This window comes from Choloepus didactylus, chromosome 12 (assembly GCF_015220235.1).
Source record: "Choloepus didactylus isolate mChoDid1 chromosome 12, mChoDid1.pri, whole genome shotgun sequence".
Taxonomy (NCBI): Eukaryota; Metazoa; Chordata; class Mammalia; order Pilosa; family Megalonychidae; genus Choloepus; species Choloepus didactylus.
Window position 1 is genome coordinate 88,474,242 of NC_051318.1, and position 26,885 is coordinate 88,501,126.

The window sequence follows — 26,885 nt, forward strand, 5'->3', positions numbered from 1 at the left end:
TATTTTAATTAAATGGAACAAATGATATGAAATTTGGACAGATGTAAACAGGCTCATCACGGTAGCCTCCCTTTTTTCTCCCTATCTTTCTTAACCTCAATATCCATATGGTAAACCATTTTTATCACTAGGGACCTTTTTCAAGTAAAATCTTACACAGAATCCCAATATTTTAAAAAAGTTCTATTTTGTTATTAATAAATTGTATAGGATTAAATTATTAGTCATTTTTGAGAATAAGCAATCAGGTTGTAGATAACAGTTATAGTTTAATATTTGGTGCAGTTTCCAGTTATTTCTGCTTTTTATTTGATTAACATGATTGTAAGGAAATTGTCTTCAATTAAATGAAAATGGCAGAAGATGCTTTAGTCCAAGATTCACACAAAAACTAGTAAATTCTAAAATATGAGTTAACATATTGTTGGTCTCAAATGTCTCTAATAGTCACTGAGCATCTTAAAAATTATACGTTGTATTTTTAAATGAAACTCAAACCAAGCATTTGTGGAACCCTTGAGACATCACTGGAGCATAGTTTGCAAACGACTGGAGTAAGCCTCTAGTGTTTTACTGAGTAGGAATAAATTGGAGTCTTAGTTGAGAGTCAACAGTTTATTGACTTTGTGATCTAAGTCCTCTTTTAGGCATATGAATGGAAAGAATGCCTATACTTCTTCCCCCATAGGAGTGTTTGGAGAATTAAGTTGAGTAATAAAACAGAGTGCATAACTCTACAGAGTGCTTTATTAGATTGTGGTCCTATCTAGTGTTTTACCCAAATCCACTTCAGTTTTTTTCTTTGGCCTTGGTCTGGCTCCTTGTCTAGGCTCTTCTCCTTGCCCTGGCTTTTGGGTTTCCCCCCACTATCTCCCCTGCCCTTGAGCAGATTCCATTCCATTCCAGTCCACACCCTTGGGCTCCTGGGCTGCCTCCCTGTTACAACTCCAGATCCCCTACATTAAAATTCTAGAGCATTTCTCATAAAGAGTTTCAAGACAGGGACAAAAAAAAAAAGCAACAGTATGTAAGGACTTCATACCAGTAATGCAATATATTTAAAATTTTATTTTTGTTATGAAAATTTTCAAACTACATGAAAGTAGAGACTGGCAAAAGGTAAAATGTATTCCCACCATACCCTCCACCTGGCTTCAGCATTTATCAACATTTTGCGATCAGCTTCCCACCTTTTTGCTACAGTATCTAGGCAAATCCCAGAAATCACTTGATTCCACTTCCAGTATGTGTATCTAGTAATCTTTAAAAAAAAAAAAAAATTAAAATAATCCTCTCATGTCATTGGTATTTTTCAGTCTGTATTCCATTTCCCCCAATTATCTCAGTGTTCTGGGTTTTTTCTTTTATTGTTGATTTGTCCAACTCAAAATTCAAGCAAGGCTCACACATTGAATTTGGATTATATGTCTCTTTAACTTTTAAAAAACCTACAACTGTCCCCCCCCTTTAAAAAATTCTAATTGAAATATAACATATATACAGTAAAGTGCCTAAATCATAAAGGTGCAACTCAATGATTTTTAATATTCATATTTATCTAACCATATTAGATAATCTAAAAAGTTCTTTTGTTAATACTACTTATTTGTTAAATGATACAATATAAAGTAAAACATTTTAACCCTCTTGTGCATGTTTAAAAATTTATTTCTGTAAAATAGTAATTCACAGCAGTAATATTGTTCAACCATTTTTAAATGTTAAAAATGCTGTCAGAGAAGCTACATCCCATTAGCACCAGCTAATATGTAGGTTAACAAACGTAGTTAATATAGATTAACATACATACTATAACTTCTTCGACTTTGGTTGGACTTTTATCAACTCAGCATGGTATCAGGCTCAGAAGCTCTAATCAGCAGTCACAGATACCATTTATTTATAAAAGTGAAAGACAAAGTTCTTAAACACAATTTGTTCTGAAGACAAAATTTTTCAGGAAATGGCAGGAAAAAATAATAAGATTGGAACCATTATCATAGATCCATAGAATTTTATGTGTGGACTCTATCTTAGAGATAATTTGGGCAACCAGTCCTCTCATTGAATTGATGAGGTAAGGCATGTCATTGTTAAAATCTTTCCCCAGAGTGACAGTGTGATTGGGGAAGCCATGTGGATCACACTCCCTTTTGTCCAGTGTATGGATGGATGAGTAGAAAAACGGGGGCAAAAAAAAAAAAAGGCACCCAGTGTTCTTTTTTACTTTAACTGCTCTTTTTCACTTTAATTTTTATTCTTATTATTTTTGTGTGTGTGGTAATGAAACTGTTCAAAAATTAATTTTGGTGATGAACACACAACTATATAATGGTACTGTGAACAATTGATTGTACGCTTTATATGACTGCATGGTATGTGGATATAGCTCAATAAAATTGAATTAAAAAAAAAATCTTTCCCCAGAGCACATGGATAGCTAGTGGATGTTATATTTTATGCACTGCTAACTCAAAAGCACCTTTAGTTTCTGGGTGGAACTGTAAATATCAGACGAAAATGAGTTTTTCAGGTTCTCATGTGTTGACACTGCCTGCCAATCTGTGACTGTCTTTGGGCATCATGGCCATATTTATCTTAATATAGTGTTTGCACAGTTTATTGTCATTTGCCCCTATTTTATAAAAATAAGCATAAAACTGATAAAAGAAGGTGCTCATACTAATGATAAAAAGTATAGATCTCTTAAAGATAATGTAACTGAGATGATGGTGGAGCTCATCAAGCATGCTAAATGTGGATCATTATTAGCCTCAATTGAAAGACTGTGTTCAACTCTGAAGGAAGAAAACAAAATGAAAGAAATAAAATGTTGAAAATATCTCATCAGAAATTATGTCTGATGTTAATTAAAGATGTAAATATGAATTTAAAACTTTTTTATTTAGCATGGATTATTTAGGAAAATCCATGTTCCATTTTCACTTATTTGATTTTGGAACATGTTGTCTACAAGTCTTTATGTATAAAAGTGTCAGCCGGAAAATGTCTTTCATGTTACTATTGTAAATACATCTTAAAATTGACTTTTTCCAATTTGCAAGTTCCTGGTTGATATGACTTTGAAATCATACTGTTTTTAAGTGTATATTTTATTTCTATTTTTTAAACTGTATTCACTATTTAGATGTAATAGAAGGTTAATTCATTCCCTCAAAATATAAATATCATATACTTTCTGGAATATGGAATTTAATGGGCCATAAGATAAACCATTTCTTCTGATTCTCCATACAACTTAGGTGGCAAGCAACCCCTAAACTTTCAAGTTTCCATTCATCAGCTCTCTTGGCCACAGATTTCATAGGATCAGAGCTTTTCTCAAGAATTTAATTTAAATATTTGAAAAAGTCTTGTAACAACCTTAAAATTATTTTTATTTACATTACATAGAGCAAGGTTTCTTCTTGTATCCATTTATCATCTAGAACTCCTTAAATTTATGGGACCTCTTTCACAGCAGGGGGAGGTATGGATTTATGTACAAATGATCCAGATATTTTGACAGTTTGCCTATTGTTTTTATTTTTAAATATGTCTATAAATCAGAGGAAATCAACCTAAGTTTACTGAATTGTACAATTTCTTTGCCTCAAAGGATATTATGTGAAACTATCAAGGACTTCGTTGCCAAAGTAGAGAAGGCCTATGAGAAAACATTGGAAAATGCTGTTGAATCGGATGCAATATCCAGTAAAGTAAGAGGGACGTGTTCAGGGTGTGCATGTGTTTTTCTAACAGTGTTAAAACCAACCTGGGTTTTAAAGCTAAACTGATTAAGCAATTGGCCTGCCAAAACATCTGAAATCAAGAGAAAAAATATTTTCAAATCTGATATGAGGGTTTTAAATATATACATATATATGTATATATATGTTTGTGTATATATGTGTGTATATGTGTGTGTGTGTGTTCTCTTTTATGTATATATATGTGTGTGTCTGTATATTCTCTTTTATGGTGGCCCTTTAACGTGTATTAAAACTTCGTTGCTGAAAACTATCCGACAAGCTGAATTTTGTAACTCAAATCCCTTTTCCCACTGATAGGCACCTCCAAGGGGAAATGCACACTAGTGAGGTCACAGGGGACAGTGCAATGAGGTGTTCCAGTGGGGAGGAGGATTGGGGGCCTCCACGTCCAGGCCAGCCAGGCTTCCTCCCAGCAGGTTCCTTGGATGGCCCAGGCACTACAACCCTAGGCCCCTTACAGAGTTCTTTTTTCTCACACTGCCTTTTTCCTTGCAGATTTTTCCCCTTCATCAGCTTTCTGTGGCTAAAATAACAGCTCACTGAACCTCAAAAGCTATTGTCTGGGCTCACGAAAGGACATTCTTATGAAAGGCCTGGGTATACTGGGTTTGCAAAGGAATTAGGTCCCCCAGATTCATACTATAGCTGGTGGATTAATTGCGTGGAGGGAAAGAAACGTAGAAATAAACGTATTTTTGAAGCATTCAGCCTCTTTCTCTTGTTTTCTCCTGCCCTATGGAGAGTTCCAGAAAGCAGAAACCCTCTAGCCACACTTTTTTTCTCTGAACTATTTCTGTAGTAATTGTCTTGGCATGTCATCATAGACAACTAAATGGAGGAAGGAAGGACTGGAAACTGTGGAGATGGAAGGTATATTACAGGGTAGCATTGACGGGTTCAGAACCAAATGTTTCTTCAACCCCAATAATTCAAGAAAAGCAGAAAAAACCAGGGGAGAGTCAAATTGTTTATCTTTATGTATCTCTCTTCCGTTACCCCTTTAGCCTTGTGCATGTTCCTTTTTATTCTTTCTTCGAGCCAGTAATCCCCTAGAAGCTGTTCACTCCTTTGCAAACCAAAGCTTTGAATGCGAGCTGGCCAAAACTCGCCAGACCTCCAGTTTATCATGCTCAAAATGGTGCCATAAGTTGATTACTTCAAAAAATAAAAACATATGTAATTTATAGCAAACTTTGACTAATGAATAATTTTGTGTAATGTGTCACTTATGTATAAAATGTTTGCTATTTTCTTTTAAGGAAGAATATATGTACAAAAGCTGTAGGATGTTTATCCATGAAATGGGAGTCTGAGATGTAAATCAATGAAACCTACATACAAATTGTTATTTTGTTTTTTTAAATTATAAATTTAGTCCATAAACTATCTGAAGTATAGTTATAGTAGCTTCTCTATAATTCAGAAACCATTAATTTAAAAATACCATTTTTCCATCTCTACTAAATAGAGATTTTAAAATTACATACTCCCTGAACCAAAATATCTGTAGAATCATATGTGGTAGACATTTGAATTTTAGTGTTTCTCTTTTGTGAGTCAACGTTCAAATCATCTTACTTAAAGAGTTTTGTATTTTTTGCAGCTGATCTGACTGCTTATTGTTGATTCTCTCATTATGGTATTTCTGTTTTCGTAGTGTTCAGTCCTAAATGAGAAGCTGGAGCAACTCCTCCAGGCTGTGCACACAGAGGGTCAGGCTGCGTCAGCGCTTCACGGGGATTGCCCTGTCTTTGTAGAAGTAGATCCTGTGGAATCTTCCAGTGACGAATCCTTGTGTGAAAGCAAAGGACAACTCATGGATGAACTCACCAGGCTGCCCTCACAGAAAACCTTAAAATCAAGGGAAATACTGTCGCGGGCAGACAGTTTAAAGAAAGCAGTGAGGCAAGTCATTGAACAAGCCGGAAAAGGTACACACTAGCAAAATTAGCCTTTGAAGAATTTAGTAGCACTCCTATTGCAAGCAAAGATAGAAAATAAAGCCATTAAAATGAAATTTGTGCTTAGACTTATTTTTTAATTTAGTAGTAAGAGTCAGCATATTAATGATAAATAAAATCTCAGAAATACTTAAAGTACATTTGAAACCTGAATTTTGAAAATTAATTTAAATACTATATCTATGTTTGTAATATGGAATTTCTTCTGGTGTATGTTTCAATGTATCTTTCCTAAGCATATCTTAATATTAATGGATTTTATTTTTACTTGTCCAAACTTATTTATCTTCTTACTACTTAAAGTTATAGATGAGCAGTCAGGTCACCCCTGTGATCCAGATAATCAGTCATCAGAATATGATCATGCAGAAACAGATGAATGTAAAGAAGATTCTAAAGATGATGGAAAAGAATCATTAGCCGGTAAGAAAACTAGGATAAAATTATTTTGGGATTAAGTAAAATGTAATTTTGCTTTTGTTTTCAAATGACTTAGTTTGAAATAAACCATTTGAATATTTATTTTTGACAAAGCTTTTCAGGTGTTAAATCTTAGATTTTTATGAATGCTAAAATAATAAAGTTAATGGAGATTATTTCGACAAATGTCAAGAATCTTTCCATCCCTCTTTTATAATATTCTCCAGAAATCATAATGATAAGCTAAGGATTACAGGAACAAAGACAGCTAAATATCTTATTTTTTTCTGAGGAAAGAAGGGAAAAACACCCAGATCACTAGATTTTAACCCACAGATTCTTTTGGCAATTGTATGAAAGCTACAAACCCCCTACCCATAAAATCTGGCTTATAATTTAAATAATTCAGCAGTCCCTTGAATTCCATTCATCAACATTCTAGGTTGATAATCTTTATTGCTAAATTAAGCTTTACAGTCACAGGACACCTAGTTACAACCGTTTCTCTATCAAAATTATTTTTTCCAAGAAATTGATTTGTAATTGGTTGAAAAATATCAACTGTTCTATTTACGTTTTAATTGAAGATAAATAAATACCTTTAATATTTTATGTTGTATAAAGGAAAATTCTTAGGACACTGGAATAAAACAAAGTAGAAATTAAAATATTAATGAGGATGAGAAAATAATGGGACAATAATTACATAGTAATCAAAAAGTCAACACCATTATATCAGAACTGTTTGCAGTCATTAGGTTTTTGCTTTTACTTTCATTACATATAAATTTGGGCAGATTACTTAACCTCTCTTTGGTTTCCTCATCTGTAAAATGAAGATACTGTACCTACTTCATAGAGCTATATGGCTAGAACAGTGTGTACTCACTGCTGTATAAGAGTGTTTGCTGTCATCATCATCATCACCATCATCACTGTAGTGTTGCTTCTACTACTTATATTAACTTTGAGAGAATATTCTTTACTTGCATTTAAAATTTTTTGAGACTTCATAATTAGACCTTGTAGAACTTACATGTCCAGAATACAACCTAATGTGGGCATATTGTATAAACTTGGATCTTTCAGAGCTTCATGTCCCTCTTGCGGCATAGAATTCAATTCAGGCATATTCTGTCACCTTGCCAGCTGGTTGTTGAGCCTTTGGACCACTCACTTTCAATACTGGCATTTGGTGGTCACATTCTAATTGTTAAAAAGTTGCTCTTTATATTGAGCTTTATATTTATTCTCCCTTATAATTCTACCCATGATTGCAATTATTAATGGGGTTTTATATATCACAATGTTAGCATTAACAACTACTGGCGCTTGTGTTGTACTTTATGGTTAATTTAAAGCAATTTTACACACCTTATTGCACTCTGTTGAAGAGCTGTATCTTACTCTTCTTCCATGTGGCAGCCTTTAAATGATATTGATAGCAGCTTTCATGGTAACACATCTTCTTCCCATACCCCTTGTCTTCTTTTTCCAGGGTATCTGTCCAAGGATCCTGTACCAGTCTTCAATTTGATGATTTCAAACATTTTGTTTTTCTGGTTGCGCCCCTTTGGTCAAAATTTATCTTAATTTGGTGCCCCATTTTGGACAAAATTCTCCATATATTTTCTGTAGTGTCATGGAACACTGAGACCCATACACTATTCATTCACTTTTGATGTTATAAAGACTTTCAAGACTTCTTTTTTGGCTTGAGGTACTATAAGCTGGTCTTCTGTTTTTGTGCAGGTGATTTTTTAGAAATCTAATTAAGGTAGTTTATACTCATCCCTGTGAACTTTTATCTTTTTGATTTGGGTCTGTCATTTTGTCCCGTCAGAAATCTTTTTGAAGCATGATTCTACCATCTCAAATTTACTTCATCTGTGAAATTCATAAGCAGGCCTTCTATGTCTTCATCCATTGAAATAAATGTTGAGCAAAGGAGTCCTTACAGTTTCCTGCTTGATAATTCCCCCTAAGATAATAGCTGTCTTTGGAGGATTGGTTTTTCAGTACTCATTGCAAATGGTTTTCCAACCAGTTACCATTCTACCTTACCATACTCTCATAAGCGTCACATTTCCATTGTAGTGCTCAAAGTAAACAAAAAATATAGAGACATAGATATATAGATATTGATATTGAAATAGACACAGTTGAGAAAAGCCTTTAACTGTGTTTATCTGGTCTTATTTTTGACTAATAATCCAGTTTAATGGGAACCAAGAGCAATAATAGAAGTGTTTCTGTCTTAAATAATCATTCTATTGTTGAAGCAACTCATTGTATCATTGCTAACTTATGTAATAATTCATATGTCTAGATGTATAAAAAACAATATATTAATATGGCCAATGATATGTTCTGTCTCAGAACCATGAAACATTAATTTAGTTACCTACAGTGAGCCATCAATCTTAGTCATTAGGACAATGTCTGCTTTTTATCAGAGATGAATATCAAAAGGTTGTTTTTAATAAAAAATTAGTTCCAGAAGTCCCATCTGTCAAATAAAAGACCAGCTGTTCTGCTACTTTTCTTTAGTGCAACTGGACTGTTCTGAACAGAAAGAATATAGTGTAAGATTAATATAGTTAGTTTGTAATTAGTCTTAATTAAGAGTAAAGATAATTAAGTTTTAGAGTATCTTTAAATTGAGTTTAAGGATTACTGTTTTTTCAGTCACCTGCCCATAGCTCCTAATTAGTTAAAGGTACTATTTGCTCATCATTATATTACCCCTGTTTATGTAGAATTAAGTTTTTCTTTTTTGTTTACTTTGAGAGTAATTGTGTTTTGGAATAATTTTCAAAAGATATTGAGCTTTTATAAGAAATAATGATAGAACAGTTTAGGGTAAATCATTATTTTGAATAATTGATAAGTACAGGAATTGTATTTTGGTTTTATTTTAAAACAAAAACTGTTTTCCTTCCATTTATGGAAGAAAATGTCAACTCGTCTTTCACATGTTAACTCTGGGAATTACATTAATTAAATTTGATCATTCACCTAACACTTACGAAAGGAATACTGCACTGTGTTGATAGTATACATTATAACACATATGTTCCATTTCCAAAATTCATCATGCTTAAAGATTTCTTTTTACCTTAAGGTGTGGATTGATCACATTCCAATGACAAGTATTACTGACTTTAATTATGATAAACCTATTTTTGAGCTGAGAGATCAAGACATCTACCTATGGCAGTGTTCTGTCCACATAGTAAATCTCAAGAAAATGAGAACAAAATGGTGAGAGAATAGGTACACACAAAGTAATATTTTCAGTTCCACTGCTTATTTAAACTTGTATTAAATTATTTGATGCCTTGAGTTTACAGAAGCTTGTTTATTTTTATAACTATATCATTACCTCTTTTTCTTCTGGACTCTTTGCCAACAGTTAAAACCACACCCCAGTCTCCAGATGGGCAGACAAGTCGTGGCTATGCCCAAACTGATATCTGCTCTGGTCCAGCTGTGGCAGCCAGCAGAGAGAATCTCCCAGTGCTCAACACTAGAATAATCTGTCCAGGTAGTACAGATTCTGAAACATGGTAGATTTTTAAGTAATTATGTAAAAATGTGTAAGTCCTTATTTCCATGTATTGTAGAAATGTGTTCTTAAAGATAAATGTTCCTTTTTAAGAATGTTCATTGTAGACCCAGTCAGAATCCAGGTCCTTAGACTTTGTGTGCATAAGAATTGACTGGGAAGTATTAAAATACATGTTTCTGGGCCCCACCCTGGGAAATTTTAATTCAGTAGTTCTAGAGTGTAGAGCCCAGGAATATGTATTTAGCTGACATAAATCTTACCCTCTATTCAGTTACCTCTTAAGTATTTCCACTGATGTCTTTTCGGTTTTTTAAGCCACAGGTATCTCTGTAGTCATTTTTGGCCTAGTAATATTGCTTCATTTTAGAACACAAGGCATCTATTCCAGCCTTGATAAAATGAATTTACTTTGGGATTAGGCTAGTAGGAGTGGAAACCAAAGGGTTTGTAAGGGGTAGGGGATGGAGGAAAATAGGAGTGTTTCCGAGGATTCCTTTAATACCAGTTGTTTGACTTAGTGAATACCCTCTGGATTTACTCCAGAGTAGATTGCAACTCAAGTAAGAGCCTGAAAATAAGTTTTTCCTACAATTCCTTTTGAAAGATGAATCACAATTCTGTAATAATATTTGGAGATTTCGATACCGTACTTCCAGTGATGGATAGAACAACTAGACAGGAGGTAACAAGGAAATAGCAGACTTGAAGAACACAGAAACCAACTGGATCTTGAAGATTTCTACAGAACCCTTCACCTAACAGAATGCACATTTTCCTCAAGTACATATGGAATATTTTCCAGGATGGACCATCTGCCAGGCCATAAAACAATTCTCAATAGATTTATAAGGATTGAAATCACACAAAGTATGTTCTCCAACCATTATGGAATGAAATTAGAAATGAGTTGTGCAAGGAAATTTGTAAAATTCTCAAATATCTGGAAATTAAACACTACACACCTAAATAAGTAGTGGGTCAAAGAAGAAATCACAAAAGAAATTAGACAATACTTTGAGATGATTGAAATGAAAATACCGTCTATCAAATGTACTCGATACAGTGAAAGCAGTGCTTGCTTAGGGGGAAATTGATAGCTATAAGCATCTAAGAAGAAGAAAGATCTCAGATCAATAGCCCAACTCTTCACCCTAAGAAACTGGGAAAGGAATAGTAAACTTAACTCAAAACAAGTAAGGGAAAGAAATAGTAAATATTAGAAGGGAAAAAATAAAATAGAGAACAGAAAAACAATACAGAAAATCAATGAATTCAAAAGTTAGTTCTTTGAAAAGTTCAACAAAATTGACAAACCTTTGCTAGACTGACCAAAAAAAAAAAAAAAAGAGAGGACTCAAATTGCTGAGAGTGCATCACTATGGATCTTGTAGAAATAAAAAGCATTATAAGGATATACTATGAAAAGTTGTATGCCAACACTTTAGATAATCTAGATGAAATGGAAAAATTCCTAGAAAATCACTATCAAAACTAATTAAAGGAGAAACAGAAAATGTGAATAGACCAATAACAGTAAAAAGATTGAGTTCATAATCCAAAGAGAAAAGCCCAGGCCTGACCTGATGGCTTCACTGGTGAATTACACCAGTGTTTAAAGAAGAATTAACACCAATACCTCATAAACTCCTCCAAAAGTTAGAAGAGGAGAAAACAATTCCCAACTCATTCCACAAGGCCTGTTACTCTGAAAAAAAACCAAAGCCATAACAAGAAAAAAAAAAAAAAAAAAACTGCAGACCAACATCCCTGATGAATAGAGATGCAAAAATCCTCAAAATACTTACAACTTAATCTAGCAACATTTAAAAAAGTTTATATACTGTAATCAAGTGGGATTTATCCCAGAAAGGCAAAGGTGGTTCAATATATAAAAATCAGTGAATAATATATACCATGTTAATAGAATAAAGAACATTGACATGACCATCTCAGTAAATGCAGAAAAGTGTTTGACAAAATCCCACACCCTTTCTTGGTAAAAACACTCAACAAACTAGAAATAAAAAGGAACTTCTTCAACCTGATAAAGGGCATCAAAAAAGAAAACCACAGCTAACATCAAACTTACTGCTCGGAGACTGAAAGCTTTCTCCATAAGATAGGAACAAGACAAAAATATCTGTTCTCACTATTTCTATTCAACCTTGTACTAGGGGTTCTAACCAGAGCAATTAGGCAAGAAAAAGAAATAAAAGGGATCCAGATTGGAAAGGAAGAAGTAAAACTATCTCTTTTCTCTTATACATAGGAATCCACATACAAAAAACCCCACACAAAGAAGTATTTAAGCTAATAAAGGAGGTCAGCAAGGTTACAGGATATAAAATCAATATACAAAAATCAATTGTATTTATAAACGCTAGCAATGAATGATCCAAAAATGAAAATAAGTAAATAATTCCATTTATAATAGCATAAGAAAGAATAAAATGCTTAGAAAGAAATTCAGCAAAAGAAGTGCAAGACTTGAACACTGAAATCTACAGAACATTACTGAAAGAAATTTAAGAAAACCTAAATAAATAGAAAGACATCCCATGTTCTTGGATTGGATAATTTAACATTATTAAAATGACAGTACTCTCCAAATTGATCTACAGATTTAACACAATCCCTAACAAAATCCCAGCTTTCTTTTTTGCAGAAATTGGCAAGCTGATCTGAAAATACAAAGAACCCATATTAGCCCAAGCAATATTGGAAAAGAGGAATAAAGTTGGAAGACTCAAACTTACCAATTTCAAAGCTTACTACAAAACTAGGGTAATCACAATGTGGTTTAGCATAAGGACAGACATACAGCTCAGTGAGATAGAGATGAGAGTCCAAAAATACACTCTTACCTTTATGGTCAATTGCTGATTCAAGAAGGTGCTAAGATAATTCAATGGGGAAAGATAAGTCTTTTCAACATATGGGGGTGGGACAACTAGATATCCACATGTAAATAAAGGATGAAGTTGGATCCTTATCTCACACCATATACAAAAATTAACTCAGTTGGATAAAAAATCTAAATATAAGAGCTAACATTATGAAACTCTTAGAAAAAAATATAGGCATACATTTCCATGACCTTGGATTAGGCAGTGGTTACTTAGATATGATACCAAGAGCACAAACAGCAAAAGAAAACATATGTAAATTGGATTCATCATAACTAAAAACTTTGGTATTTCAAAGGACACTATCAGGAAAATGAAAACACAACCCACAGTATGGGAGAAAACATTTACAAATAATATATCTAATAAGGAACTAATATCCAGAATATATAAAGAATTCTTATAATTCAATTATAAAAAGACAACCTGTTTAAAAGATGAGCAAAAAATTTGAATAGACATTTATCAAGAAAAGATATACATATACAAATGTTCCAGTAAGCACATGAAAAGATACTCAACATCATTATTATTTTATTCATCATGGAAATGCAAATCAAAACCACACATTGAGGTGTCATTTCATATGGCTAGGATGGCTGTGGTCATAAAAGATAATAACAGATATTGGCAAGGATGTGGAGAAATGTGAACTTTCATATATTGCTGGTAGTAATGTAATATGGTGCAGTCACTTTGGAAAACAGTTTGGCAGTTCCTGGAGACATAAAGTTATCATATGACTCAGTAATTCCACCCCTGGATATGTACCCAAGAAAAATGAAAACATGTGTCCACACAAAAACTTGTACATGAATGTTCACGGCAGCGTTAATCATAATAGCTAAAAAGTAACAACACAAATGTTTATCAATAATAAATGGATAAACCAAAGTGATATATCCATACAATGGAATATTACTCAGCCACTAAAGGAATGAAGTACTAACACATGCTAAACATGGATGAATCTTGAAGACATTATGTTAATTGAGGAAAACCAGACACAAAAGGCCACATAGTGTATGATTCCATTTATAGAAAATGTCCAGAATTGGTAAATCCATGGAGACAAAAATTGGTTGGTAATTTTGGGGAACTGGGAGAGAGTAGGGAATGGGTAATGAATAAGAGCTAATGGGTATAGTGTTTCCTTTAGGGTGATGAAAAAGTTCTGGAATTACATAGTGATGCTGATTGTCCAACATTGGTAAACACTAAAAACAAATGAATTATATACTTTAAAGGGGTAAATTCTATGGTGAATGAATGATATCTCAATAACATTAAAAAAAAAAAAAAAAAGATTAAGAACATGTCTAGTTCAGGAAAGGACTCCATGGAGATACATCTGTCTTCCAACCAGAAACCCTGCTGAGGTTTGCAAGACTCTTCTGAGTTTGCAAGCTGAGAATATGGCTAACCTGAAAACATTTTAGAAAATGTTATGCTTTTCTGGGAGGCAGCTGGAGGATGGCTCTTCACCTCTCCAAGCTATTCTTTATTCTCACCAGAAATATTGTTTTATTTATTTGTTTACTTAGATATAAGAAAAATTGATATAACAGTGTATGCCATTGCAGATTCAAAACTAGTAAATTAAATGACATAAAATTCATCCTGGTTACTTGATAATTGGCTAAAGTTTAGTGGCTATGATAAGGAATCATAATAATCCTTTAAGAACACTTTGTTTTCCTGGTATCCCAGTGTTTCTCTATTAGCATGACATGTTTTTTTCACTATTCCTTCCTTCCCTTTTGTGCCCTTAGTCCCTTATTACTTTATCTTCTCTCCAGACTTTAGTGCTTCTAGCCTTAATGTTGGCTTGAGTAGATCATAAAGTTCATTAGAAAGCATATTGAAATAATTGTGGTTTTACATTTTTGGATATAGGATAGAAGCTTCATTCTTTACTTCAATACTGTAATCTTCTAAAATTCATAAATGCCTGTGTTTAATATTTTACTACATTTTTTACTTTTTTAAATGCAATTTTATTGAGATATACTCACACACCATATAAGCCATCTGTAGTATACAATCAGTTGCTCACAGTATCATAGTATAGTTGTGCATTCATTGCCACAATCAATTTTCGAGACTTTTCATTACTCCAAAAAATATATATAAAGAAATAAAAAGGATCACCCAAACCATCCCATGCCCCTCATCCCCCCCCATTATTTATATGTTTTTTGTCATTATTTTATTAATCATCTGCCCATACACTGGTTAAAGGGAGTGTCAGTCACCAGGTTTTCACTATCACATGGTCACATGATGAAAGCTATGTAGTTATGCAGTTATCTTCAAGAATCAATTCTACTGGATTATCATTCAACAGATTCAGGTATTTCTAGCTATTCTAATACATTAGAAACTAAAAAGGAATATCTGTATAATGTGTGAGAATAACCTCCAGATTGACCTCCTAACTCGGAGATCTCTCAGTCACTGAAACTTTGTTTCATTTCTTTCCCCCCTTTTGGTCAAGAAGGCTTTCTCAATCCCACGATGCCAGGGCCAGGCCCATCCCTGGGAGTCCTGTCCCCTCATTGCCAGGGAGATTTACACCCCTGGGAGTCAGGCCCCACATAGAAAGGGGAGGGCAGTGAGTTTATTTGCAAGAGTTGGCTGAGAGAAAGAAGCCTCATCTGAGTGACAAAAGAGGTTCTCTGGGACTTACTCTGAGGCATAATTATATGTAGGCTTAGCTTCTCCTTAGGAAGAGTAAGTTTCATAAGGGCAAGCCCAAAGATCAAGGGCTTGACTTATTAAATTGGTGTTCCCTAATGCTTGCAGGAATATCAGGAATTCCTGAGGTGGGAAAGTTTAGTATTTCCACGTTTTTCCCAGTACCTCAAGGGGACTTTGCAAACACTTTTTAATTTCCTGCCTAAAGTACTTTGGAGTGCATCGGGGTATCGTATTAACCTGTACAGAATAACAAGACCTCATTCCCTATTCTAGATTCCGTGCAGTCATGTTGTTTAAATAAACTGACCATAATACCGGTTGTATTAGAAAGTGTGCTACAGAGAATATAAACTTTGTACCAAATAAACATCTCTTAATTAACATTCAAAACTCAGGAATAGATGTGACTACTGTAAGAGCTTACAATCGACAAACCTTTGCAATAAGCCCTGTTGAACAGAGTGCACTCCTGCATTGCCCGTTTCCCAATCTCTGTCCACAGTCTGTCCCCTGGTACCTATGCTCCCAAATTCAATTCTCAGAATTTGCTCAGTATAATAAATTTATATTAGTGAGGGCTTACAATAGTTTTCCTTTTGTTTCTGGCTTATTTCACTCAATATCATGTCCTCAAGGTTCATTCACCTAGTTGCATGCCTCATACTATTTATTTTTGACACCAACCCTGAGTTTTCACCTTTGTACATCTCAACAATTTTGAGTGTTATTATCTATGCTTTGAGAATATAGAAGTGATAACTCCATGCCATTTTGAGTAATTCAGCTTTTTTTGTAAATTCTTTAAAGACTCAATACCTTATTTGCTGTAACAAAAGCAGTACTGGTATTTATTAAAGTTATAAAGTCATTGAGATGGTGAATGAGAAATTGTCAAAAGTAACTCCTATTGAGATCTTCATCAGTTTAATTTTCTAAGACAATTTCTAGATCCTTAGAAGCATCAGCAGCCTTGCTTTCACTAAAGTCATCATTCTTCGTTTTGATTAAGGAGACCAGTAGGCATTGAAAACCATGCTTCAGGAGCAAAACAATGGATTGGTTCTTTCTCTTTTTTCCTTAATGTGTGATCTTGTATGTGTTTTTTTTTTTCTGGGCAGGTTTAAGAGCAGGACTAGCTGCCTCAATTGCTGGGAGTTCTATCATCAACAAAATGTTACTAGCAAATATTGATTCCTTTGGTGCAACACCATTTATTGACCCAGATCCAGACTCATTGTAAGAAAATGCTTTTGCAAGTATTTTATTTTGACTTTTCTTGTCTCTGCTCTGTATTAATTGTAATATTTAAAAGTGTATTTTAATGAATATGGTTCTATATACAAAAAGGATGATCAGGATATTTCACATTTTGATCTGATGAACACATTGATCCATTTGAAATTCAATGGCTTCCACATGTGTCCCCAAACTAGACCTCTGGTAGGAGGTGGCTGAGTGAGGCGTAGCTCTCGCTTTCCCTGAGTATTTTTCTCAGTGTTGCATTCACACCCATATTGATGCTGTTCCCTCACCTCCTCTCTTCTCAGACTCACCAAATCTGACCATCTTCCCAAGTCTAGCTTTTAGGATGACTTATTTCCAGAAGCTTCTGGCCCACATTGATCTCTGTCTTCTCAGAACTCCTAAAACCATTTTTGGCACCTCAATGTATAATTCCTTTTACTGTTTTTAAATTTGCATTTGTTATGTCTTGTTTCTCTAATGACACTCCTCAAGAGGATATATTTAAACTTCTTTGTACCTTCCCAAGAACCTAGCAGAATGGATTGGATTGAGTAGTTTTTGTTCAATAAACATTTGTCCACTGTTAAGAATAGAAGGAGGCTGCTTTTCTAATAACTGAAAAAAGAGAATATTGATAGCTGACTGCTAGACCCTTCCCAAATCATCCTCATTTGTCTGTGTAGTGACGGATTTATGCAGGAGGGAGGAGGAGTAGGATTTTGGTACAATTAATAGAAAAGCAAATCATGACTCTGCCTCTGCTTTGCTTTGCCCACCATCCCTCTTACCCACACATGTCCTGGGGCCGTGCACATGGATTGTGGATGGGAAGAAATTCCTGCTGAGTTTTGCTTTCTGCTAAAGAACAAGAAGCTTAATTTAAATGGTTTTCGGTGCTGTCTTATGTTCAGATTATAATTGTTGTTGTGAACCTGAAATTGACTTTTATATGCTTTTCCTTGTTATCATAGAGATGCATATTCAGAAAAATGTGTCATGAACAATTATTTTGGGATTGGATTAGATGCAAAAATTTCATTAGAATTTAATAATAAGAGAGAAGAGCACCCTGAAAAGTACAGGTAATTTTGGCATTAGTAGTAATATTATTACATGAGGGCAATTTTACTTTAATTTTATGTATTATCTCTTTTGCTTGCTCTGCTTTAAAGAGTAAATAAATAATATTTACTGAAATTGCCTGACACCATTTCTTTTCAGGAGCAGGACTAAAAACTTGATGTGGTATGGAGTCCTTGGAACCAAGGAGTTATTACAAAGATCATACAAGAATTTAGAACAAAGGGTTTTGCTTGAGGTAAGTTCATCTTGAGGTGAAGACGTTTCAGATCATTTTAGTAAAACAAATAACAGTTTCATTTGTGGAGCTGATGTAGCCTGAATTCTTTTTCATTAGTGATTTAACTTTCAAGGGGAAAGAATGGAAGAATGATTTTTAAATTACTGTTATCAACTTTGTACTAAAAGAGGTATATTACACGCCTCTTACTATCATTAGCTCATGAAATCTGCATCCTCCTCTGGAGTTGTGGACACCCCAAGAAAAGGGGAAGCCAAAAGGAATACATTTATAGGATAGGGATTTGATGGATTTTCTCATTTAAGTTTCCAAGTTCTGCCTCAATCTTGTAATGCCTGAAGTTCCACATAGCCTTGAAAAGAACTTTAGTGTACAAGCATTCCTTGGAGATATTATGGTTTGGATAAAGTGAACATCGCAATAAAGCAAGTCTTATGAACTTTTTGGTTTCCCACTTATGTTTACACTGTACTGTAGTCTATGAAGTGTGCAATAGCATTACATCTAAAAATAAAAACAATGTACCTACCTTAATTTAAAAATATCGCTAAAAATGCTCTAACCATCATCTGAGCCTTCGGCAAGTCAAAATATTTTTACTGGTGGAGGGTCGTATCTCACTGTCGATGGCTGCTGACTGATCAGGGTGGTGGTTGCTGAAGGTTGGGGTGGCTTTTGAAGGGTGGGGTGGCTGTGGCCATGTATTAAAACAAAACAGCAATGACGTTTACCACATCAATTGACTCTTCCTTTCATGAAAGATTTCTCTGTAGGATGTGATGCTATTTGATAGCGTTTTACCCACAGTAAAACTTTTTTAAAAATTGGAGTCAATCCTCTCAAACCTTGCCACTGCTTTATCAAGTAAGTTTATGTAACATTCTAAATCCTTTGTTGTCATTTCAATGATGTTCACAGCATCTTCACCAGGAGTAGATGCCTTCTCAAGAAACCACTTTCTTGGCTCATCCATAAGAAACAACTCCTCATTTGTTCAAATTTGATCATGAGATTGCAGCAGTTCAGCCATATCTTGAGGCTCCACTTCTAGTTATAGTTTCCTTGATATTTCCACCATATCTGCAGTTATTTCCTCCACTGAAGTCTTGAGCCCCTCAAAGTCATCCATAGGGTTTGGAATTGACTTCTTCCAAACTCCTATGAATAGAATATTTTGACCTTCTCTCATGAATCATGACTGTTTTTGATGGCATTTAAAATGGTGAATCATTTCCAGAAGGTTTTCAATTTATTTTGCCCAGATGGATCAGAGGAATCACTATCTATGGCAGCTAAAATCTTATGAAATGTATTTCTTAAATAATAAGACTTGAAAGTTAAAATTACTCCTTGATCCATGGGCTGCAGAATGGAAGTTGTGTTAGCAGGCATGAAAACAACATTCACCTTGATGTACATCTCCCTCAGAGCTTTTGGTGACAAGGTCCATTGTCAATGAGCAGTAATACTTTGAAAGGACTCTTTTCTTTTTTCCTGAGCAGTAGGTCTTAACAGTCGGCTTAAAATACTAGTAAACCAGGTTGTAAACAGGTGTCTGTCATCCAGGTTTTGTTGTTCCATTTATAGAGCAACAGGCAAAGGAGATTTAGAATAATTCTTAAGGGCCCTAGGATTTTTGGAATAGCAAATTAATGTGCTTTGGCTTTATCTTAAAGTCACCAGCTGTGTTAGCCCCTAATGAGAGTCATCCTGTCCTTTGAAACTTTGAAGCCAGGCATTTACTTTTCTCTAGCTATGAAAGTCCTAGATGGCATCTTTTTCCAATGAAGGCTGTTTCATCTCCATTGAAAATCTGTTGTTTAGCGTAGCCACCTTCATCAGTTATCTTACCTAGATCTTCTGGATAACTTGGTGTAGCTCCTACATTAGCAGTTGCTGCTTCACCTTGCACTTTTATGTTATGGAGACTGCTTCTTTCCTTAGACCTCATGAACCAACCTCTGCTAGCTTTAAACTTTTCTTCTGCAGCTTCCTCACCTCTCTCAGCCTTCATAGAATTGAAGAGAGTTAGGGTTTTGCTCTAGATTAGGTTTTGGCTAAAGGGAATGTTGTGGCTGATTTGATCTTCTATCCAGACCACTAAAACTTTCTCCATATCAGCAATAAGACTGTTCCACTTTCTTATCATTTGTGTGTTCAGTGGAGTAGCAATTTTAATTTCCTTCAAGAACTTTTCCTTTGCAGTCACAACTTGACTGACTGGTGCAAGAAGCATAGCTTTCAGCCTGTCTTGGCTTTCAACATGCCTTCCTCACTAAGCTTAGTCATTTCTAGCTTTTGATTTAAAGTGGGGGACATGCTACTCTTCCTTTCACTTGAATGCTTGGAGCCCATTGTAGGTTTGTTTATTGGCCTAATTTCAATAGTGTTGTGTCTCAGGGAATAGGGAAGCCTGAGAAGAGGGAGAGAGCTGGGGAACGACCAGTCACTGGTGAACATTTACGAAGTTCACTTTCTTTTATGGGTGTGGTTTGTGGTGCCCCAAAACAATTACAATAGTAACCTCAAAGATCACAGCTCACCATAACAGAAATAATAATAATTAAAAAGTTTGACATATATTGGGGATTACCCAATGTGACACAGAGACATGAAGTGAACACATGCTATTGGAAAATGTGTTGGTAGACCTGCTCGATGCAGGTTTTCCACAAACCTTCCATTTGTAAAAAACACAATTATTTGCAAAGCACAGTACAGTGAAGCACAATAAAATGAGATATGCCTGTAAATAGATTCTTGTCATTTAAATGAATACTTATTTTTTGGTTCCAGTTATTTCTGACAAGTTAGTAAAAGAAAAAAGATTTTGAGCATTTAATTTTTTTAGTACTATTTACTATTTTAAACAGGAAATTAGGGACAGCAAAAGTTATTTAATCTCTGCAGATAATGGGAAAAATAAGGTTGGGGACATGGCTTTGAACAGTCTATTAATTTCTCTGGATTTTACTTTTTTTTTTTTGTACTTCATCAAGGGCTCTATATGCATGCTGATAAGCAAGACTTTCCTATCTTGGATCTTTTTATAACTAAATATATATAAGTAAGTTATATCATACAGAAAAGTATACAAATCTTAAGTCTACAGCTCAGGGAATTAAATAGAACATTATTATTTTAAATGTTATCTTAACATTGTAATGTGGAATTTAGAGGTGCCTGTTTCATTCACTATCAACCAAATGTTCCGGTAAAGATAAGTCTGTTGTACCTTTCACTCTAAGACCACAACTACATGATTAGTTGGTTTGTAAAATTTACTTTGCTTGTAAAATTAAGGTAGACGTTACTGGCTGAAAGAGAGCAAAATCAGGGAGGTTCACGCTTTTCTTTACAGCCCTATTCCTGGGCCACCGCAGACAGCTTCCTGTGGATCGTATTGTAATCATTCATTTTCTTACCCATGTCCTCTAGTCAGTCTCAGTTGTCTTCATCTTTGTTATGCTCAGTGTTAGGCCAGTGCCTGGCCCTGTGGTAAATGATCCTTATGGTATAATTTTTAACGACTGTGATCCAGCCCCATAGTCACCTTTAAGGTTTCAGGAATCTTATGGAATCAGAATAGCTGGAATGTCTTTATTCCTGGAAGAGTCTTCAGTGGTTGGGAAATAGGATTTCTCGCCTCTTCTACTGGTGTTCCAAATTTGAAATCTACTTTTACTTAAACAGCTGCTTCTTTTACTATCCATTTAACAGAGGTTCTTAACCTTTTTGGGGGGGCTGAGGACCCTTTTGGCATTCTGGTGAAAATTATGGACTCATCAGAATATTGTTTGTAAATGCATTATATGAGGTAATGTAGAATTAGAAAAGAAACCAATTGTTGAAATAAATTAACAATATTTTAAAATTTTTGTGAAGTAATATATGTATTCCATTATCATGTGTTATATCACCCTATATTTCATCATTAAATTTTTATTCTAGTAACGTATATGACCTAAAGTTTCCCCTTTTAACCACATTCACCTGTACAGTTCAGTGCTGTTAATTACACTCACAATAATGTGCTACCATTACCACCATTCATTTGCAAACCTTCACAGTCAACCTAAATAGAAGTTCTGTACAAATTAAGCATCAGCTCCCCTTCTTTACCTCAGTTTATCCCCTGGTGACCTGTATTCTGGATTCTAACTCTATGCATTTGCTTATTATAGTTAGTTTGTATCAGTGAATGTGCTGGGTTTGAATCTATTATGTCCTCCACAAAACCATGTTCTTTAATGCAGTCTTGTGGGGGCAGACTTATTAGTCTTTTGATTAGGGTGGAAGCTTTTGATTGAATGTATCCATGGAGATATGACCCACCCAACTGTAGGTGAGACCTTTTGATTAGATCATTTCCATGGAAAGGTTTCCCACCCATTCTGAGTGGGTCTTAATTAGATCACTGGAGTCCTTTAAGAGATGAAACCCCCGGGAGAAGCTCAGAGAAGCTCAAGAGAGACATTTTGGAGAGAAGCTAAGATACGTAATCCAGAGTTTGCCCCTAGGAGAAGCTAAGAGCCAGTTCAGACCCAGAGACTTGGAGACACTGGGAGATGCAGACAGAAAGATGTTTGGAGATGCTAAGCTAAGAGATGAAGCCCCGAGTTTGCCCTGGAGAAGCTAAGAGAGGACTCCCAGATGCTTAGAGAGAAATGCCCCAGGAGAACCAAGTAGAGCTCTGAGAGAAGCTAAGAGAGACAGAAGCCCAGAGACATTTTGGAGAAAGCCATTTTGAAACCAGAACCTGGGGGCAGAGTACCAGCAGGCACCAGCCACATGCCTTCCCAGCTGAGAGAGGTGTTCCAGGCACCATTGGCCTTTCTTCAATGAGGGTATCCTCTTGTTCCTGCCTTTATTTAGACATTTAGAACTGTAAATTTGTTGCCTAATAAATCTCCTTTATAAAAGCCAATCCATTTCAAGTATTTGCATAATGGCAGCTTTTAGCAAACCGGAACAGTGAGATCATTCAATTTTTGTCCTTTTGTGCCTGGCTTATTTCACTCAACATTATGTCCTCAAGGTTCATCCATGCTGTCACAAGCATCAGGACTTCATTCCTTTTTACAACTGAGTAATATTCCATCATATGTATGTACCACATTTTGTTTGTCCATTCATTTGTTGGTGGATGCTGGGGTTGTTTCCATCTTTTGGCAATTGTGAATAATGCCACTATGAAGATCAGTGTGGAAATATCTGTTTGAGTCCCTGCTTTCAGTTCTTTGGTGTATACACCTAGTAGCAAGATTGCTGAGGCATATGGTAATTTTATATTTAGCTTCCTGAGGAACTGCCAAACTGCCTTCCACAGTGGCTGCACCATTTTATATTCCCACCAGCAATGAATGAAGTGTTCCTAATTCTCTACATCTCTAATACTTGTAGTTTTCTGTTTTTCTTACTAGTATGCATTTAGCGGATGTGAAATGATATCTCATTGTGGTTTTGATTAGCATTTCCCTAATAGCTAATGAAGTTCAGCATATTTTCATGTTTTGGGACTATTTGTATTTCCTCTTTCGAAAAGTGTCTGTCCATGTCTTTTGCCCATTTTTTAATTGGGTTGTTTGTCTAATTTTGTTGTTGAGTCGTAGGATCTCTTTATATATTCTGGATATTAAACCCTTATCTGATGTGTGGTTTCCAAAATATTGTCTCCCATTGCATAGGCTGCCTTTTTGCTTTCCTAACAAAGTCCTTTGATGTGCAAAAGTATTCAATTTTGAGATCTCATCCCATTTATCTATTTCTTCTTTCATTGCTCGCACTTTGGGTGTAAGGTTTAGGAAACTACCTCCTATCACAAGATCTTTAAGATATTTCCCTACATTTTCTTCTAAAAGTTTTATTGTGATAGCTCTAATGTTTAGGTCTTTGAGCCATTTTGAGTTTATTTCTGTATAAGGTGTGGGATAGGAGTCCTCTTTCATTCTTTTGGATATGGATATCCAGTTCTCCAAGCACCATTTGTTGAACAGGCTGCTTTGTCCCAGTTGAGTCCACTTGACTGCTTTATCAAAGATCAGTTGTCCTTAGATGAGTCTATTTCTGAACACTCAATTAAATCCATTGGTCAGTATACCTGTCTTTATGCCAGTACCATGCTATTTTGACCACTGTAGCTTTATAATATGCTTCACAGTCAAGTAGTGTGAGACCTCCCATTTCACTTTTCTTTCTCAAGATATTTTTAGCTTATTCAGGACACCCTGCCTTTCCAAATAAATTTGATTATTGGTTTTTATATTTCTGCTAAGTAAGTCGTTGGGATTTTAATTGGTATTGCATGAAGTCTATAAATAAATTTGGGTAGAATTGACATCTTAACTATATTTAGTCTTCCCCATGAACATGGCATAGCCTTCCATTTATTTAGGTCTTCCTTGATTTCTTTTAGCAATTTTTTATAGTTTTCTGTGTAAAGGTCTTTTGTGGCCTTGGTTAAATTTATTCCTAAATATTTGATCTTTTGGTTGCTGTTGTAAATGGAATTTTTTTCTTAATTTCCTCCTCAGATTGCTCCTCACTAGTGTATAGAAATATTACTGATTTTTGCTTGTGAATCTTGTATCCTGACAATTTGCTGTACTTGTTTATTAGCTCCAGTAGCTTTACTATAGATTTATCAGTGAATGCCTTAAGTTTTGACATGTTGTGCTCTTGTTTTCATTCATCTTGAGCTATTATTTACTGATTTCTCTTGCAATTTCTTCTTTGACCCTCTGATTGTTTAAAGGTGTGTTGTTTAACTTCCATTAATTTGTGAACTTTTCAGTTATCTGCCTGTTATTGATTTCCAGCTTCATTCCATTATGGTCAGAGAAAGTGCTTTGTGTATTTTCAATTGTTTTAAATTTGTTGAAGCTTGTTTGGTGACCTGGCATGTGGTCTGTCCTGGAGAATTATCCATGTGCAGTTGAGAAGATTGTATATCCTGCTGTTCTAGGGTGCAATGTTCTGCATATGTCTGTTAGGTCTAGTTCATTTATCGTATAATTCAAGTTCTCTGTTTCCTTATTGATCCTCCATCAAGCGTTCTATCTATTGATGAGGTTGGTGTGTTGAAGTCTCCAGTTTTATTGTCTTTCCCCCGTCAGTTTTGCTAGTGTTTGCCTCCTGTATTTTGGGGCACCTTGATTAGGTGCATGAATCTTTATGGTTGCTTTTTCTTCTTGGTGGGTTGCCCCCTTTATTAATATATGGTGTCCTTCTTTGTCTCTTATAACAGTTTTGCAGTTTTGCATTTAAAGTCTGTTTTGTCCAATATTAGCATAGGTAGCTCTTTTTTTGGTTACTGTTTGCGTAGAATATCTTTTTCCAACCTTTCACTTTCAACCTATTTGTGTCTTTGGGTCTAAGGTGAGTCTCTTGTAGGTGGCATATAGTTGGTTCATACTTTTTAATCCATTCCGCCAATCTGTGTCTTTTGATTGGGGAGTTTAATTCTTTAGCATTTAGTGTTATTACTGTGAAGGCAGTACTTGCTTCAACCATTTTGTCTTTTGGATTTTATATGCCATATCTTATTTTTGTCTCTTTTTTGCACCCTTTTAATTACCCTTCATTTCTACACTCTACTCCAAGCCTCTTTCCTTTCTTTTTCCTTCTGTCTGCTGAACTCCCTTTAGTGTTTCCTGTAGGGCAGGTTTCTTCTTTACAAACTCTCAATTTTGTTTATCTGTGAATATTTTAAATTCTCCCTCATTTTTGAAGGACGGTTTTTCTGGATAAAGAATTCTTGGCTGGCAATTTTTCTCTTTCCGTACCTTAAATATATCATTTCACTACCTTCACGCTTGCATAGTTTTTGATGAGAAATTGGAACTTGGTCTTATTGCAGTTACCTTGTATGTGATGAATTATTTATTTCTTGCTACTTTCAGGATTCTCTTCTTATCTATGGCATTTGACATTCTGATTAGAATGTGTGTTGGAGTAGATCTAATAGGATTCGTTTTGTTAGGAGTACGTTGTGCTTCGTAAACATGTATATTTATGTCTTAAGAGTTGGAAATTTTTCAGCCTTTATTTTCTCAGATCTTCTTTCTGCCCTTTTTTCCTTCTCTTCTCGTTCTGGGACACCCATTACCAGTATGTTTGTGTGCTCTGTGCTGTCATTCAAATCCCTGAGACCCTGCTCATTTTTTTCTATTCCTTTTTCTACCTGTTCTTCTGTCTGTATGATTTCGATGGTTCTGTCTCCTAGTTTGCTGATTCCTTCTTTCTTCTGCCTGTTCAGAACTGCTGTTGCATGCCTCTAGTTTATTTTTAATCTCTTCTATTGTTCTTTTCATTCCCATAATTTGTTATGTTTCTTTTTATACTTTCACATTCTTGTTTATACTCACTCAGTGTCTTCTTAATATCCTTGATATCTTTAACCACATTTTCTTTCATCTCTTTGAATTGGTTTAAGAGATTTGTTTGAACATCGATTGGTTGTTTCAAATTCTGTGTCTCCTGAAGTTTTAATTTGTTCCTTTGACCAGGCCATATCTTCCTGTTTCTTAGTATGGCTTGTAATTTTTTTGCAGATGCCCAGGCATATGACTATCTTGATGAGTTTACTCTGAAGGTCTTGCCTAGGACTTTATTGTTTTTTGGCTTTGCATTAAGGCTCTTTTTGATGCTTGGTCCAACTTTTTCTAGATCTTTAGAATAGCCCCTGTTTAACTGATCAGATTTTCTCAGCTCTTTTTCATCTGATTCTTGCCCTGGATATACAGTACAGTTTTTAAGGTTGTGCTTTTTGTTTAGTTGTTTTACCTCCAGGAGAACACTTCCTTTCCTCTATTCCTGCTCCAAGAATCTTGATCTCTTCTGTTTGTTTTAGTGCAGAATTTTCTTCCCGGCTCCTATGATTTGTTTAAATTCTCTGCCTCACTGATTACCCTGTTTTTCTTATACTTTTCAGTTCTGGGATCCTCCTGTTTTACAGGAGTTCAGTTTAACACCACCCATCCCCCCCCC

General features: G+C 35.0%; 1 protein-coding gene across 5 annotated transcripts in view; it reads left to right on the top strand.

Moving 5' to 3' along the window:
* DGKH (diacylglycerol kinase eta) overlaps positions 1-26,885 on the top strand; it is a 260,817-nt gene that overhangs the window by 205,524 nt on the left and 28,408 nt on the right. For all 5 annotated transcript variants that reach the window (XM_037800613.1, XM_037800616.1, XM_037800614.1 and 2 more), the window contains 7 exons: positions 3,620-3,719; positions 5,431-5,704; positions 6,038-6,157; positions 9,570-9,701; positions 16,450-16,567; positions 17,548-17,658; positions 17,798-17,894. In XM_037800613.1, the coding sequence (XP_037656541.1) occupies positions 3,620-3,719; positions 5,431-5,704; positions 6,038-6,157; positions 9,570-9,701; positions 16,450-16,567; positions 17,548-17,658; positions 17,798-17,894 (952 nt within the window). The remainder of the gene's footprint in view (positions 1-3,619; positions 3,720-5,430; positions 5,705-6,037; positions 6,158-9,569; positions 9,702-16,449; positions 16,568-17,547; positions 17,659-17,797; positions 17,895-26,885) is intronic.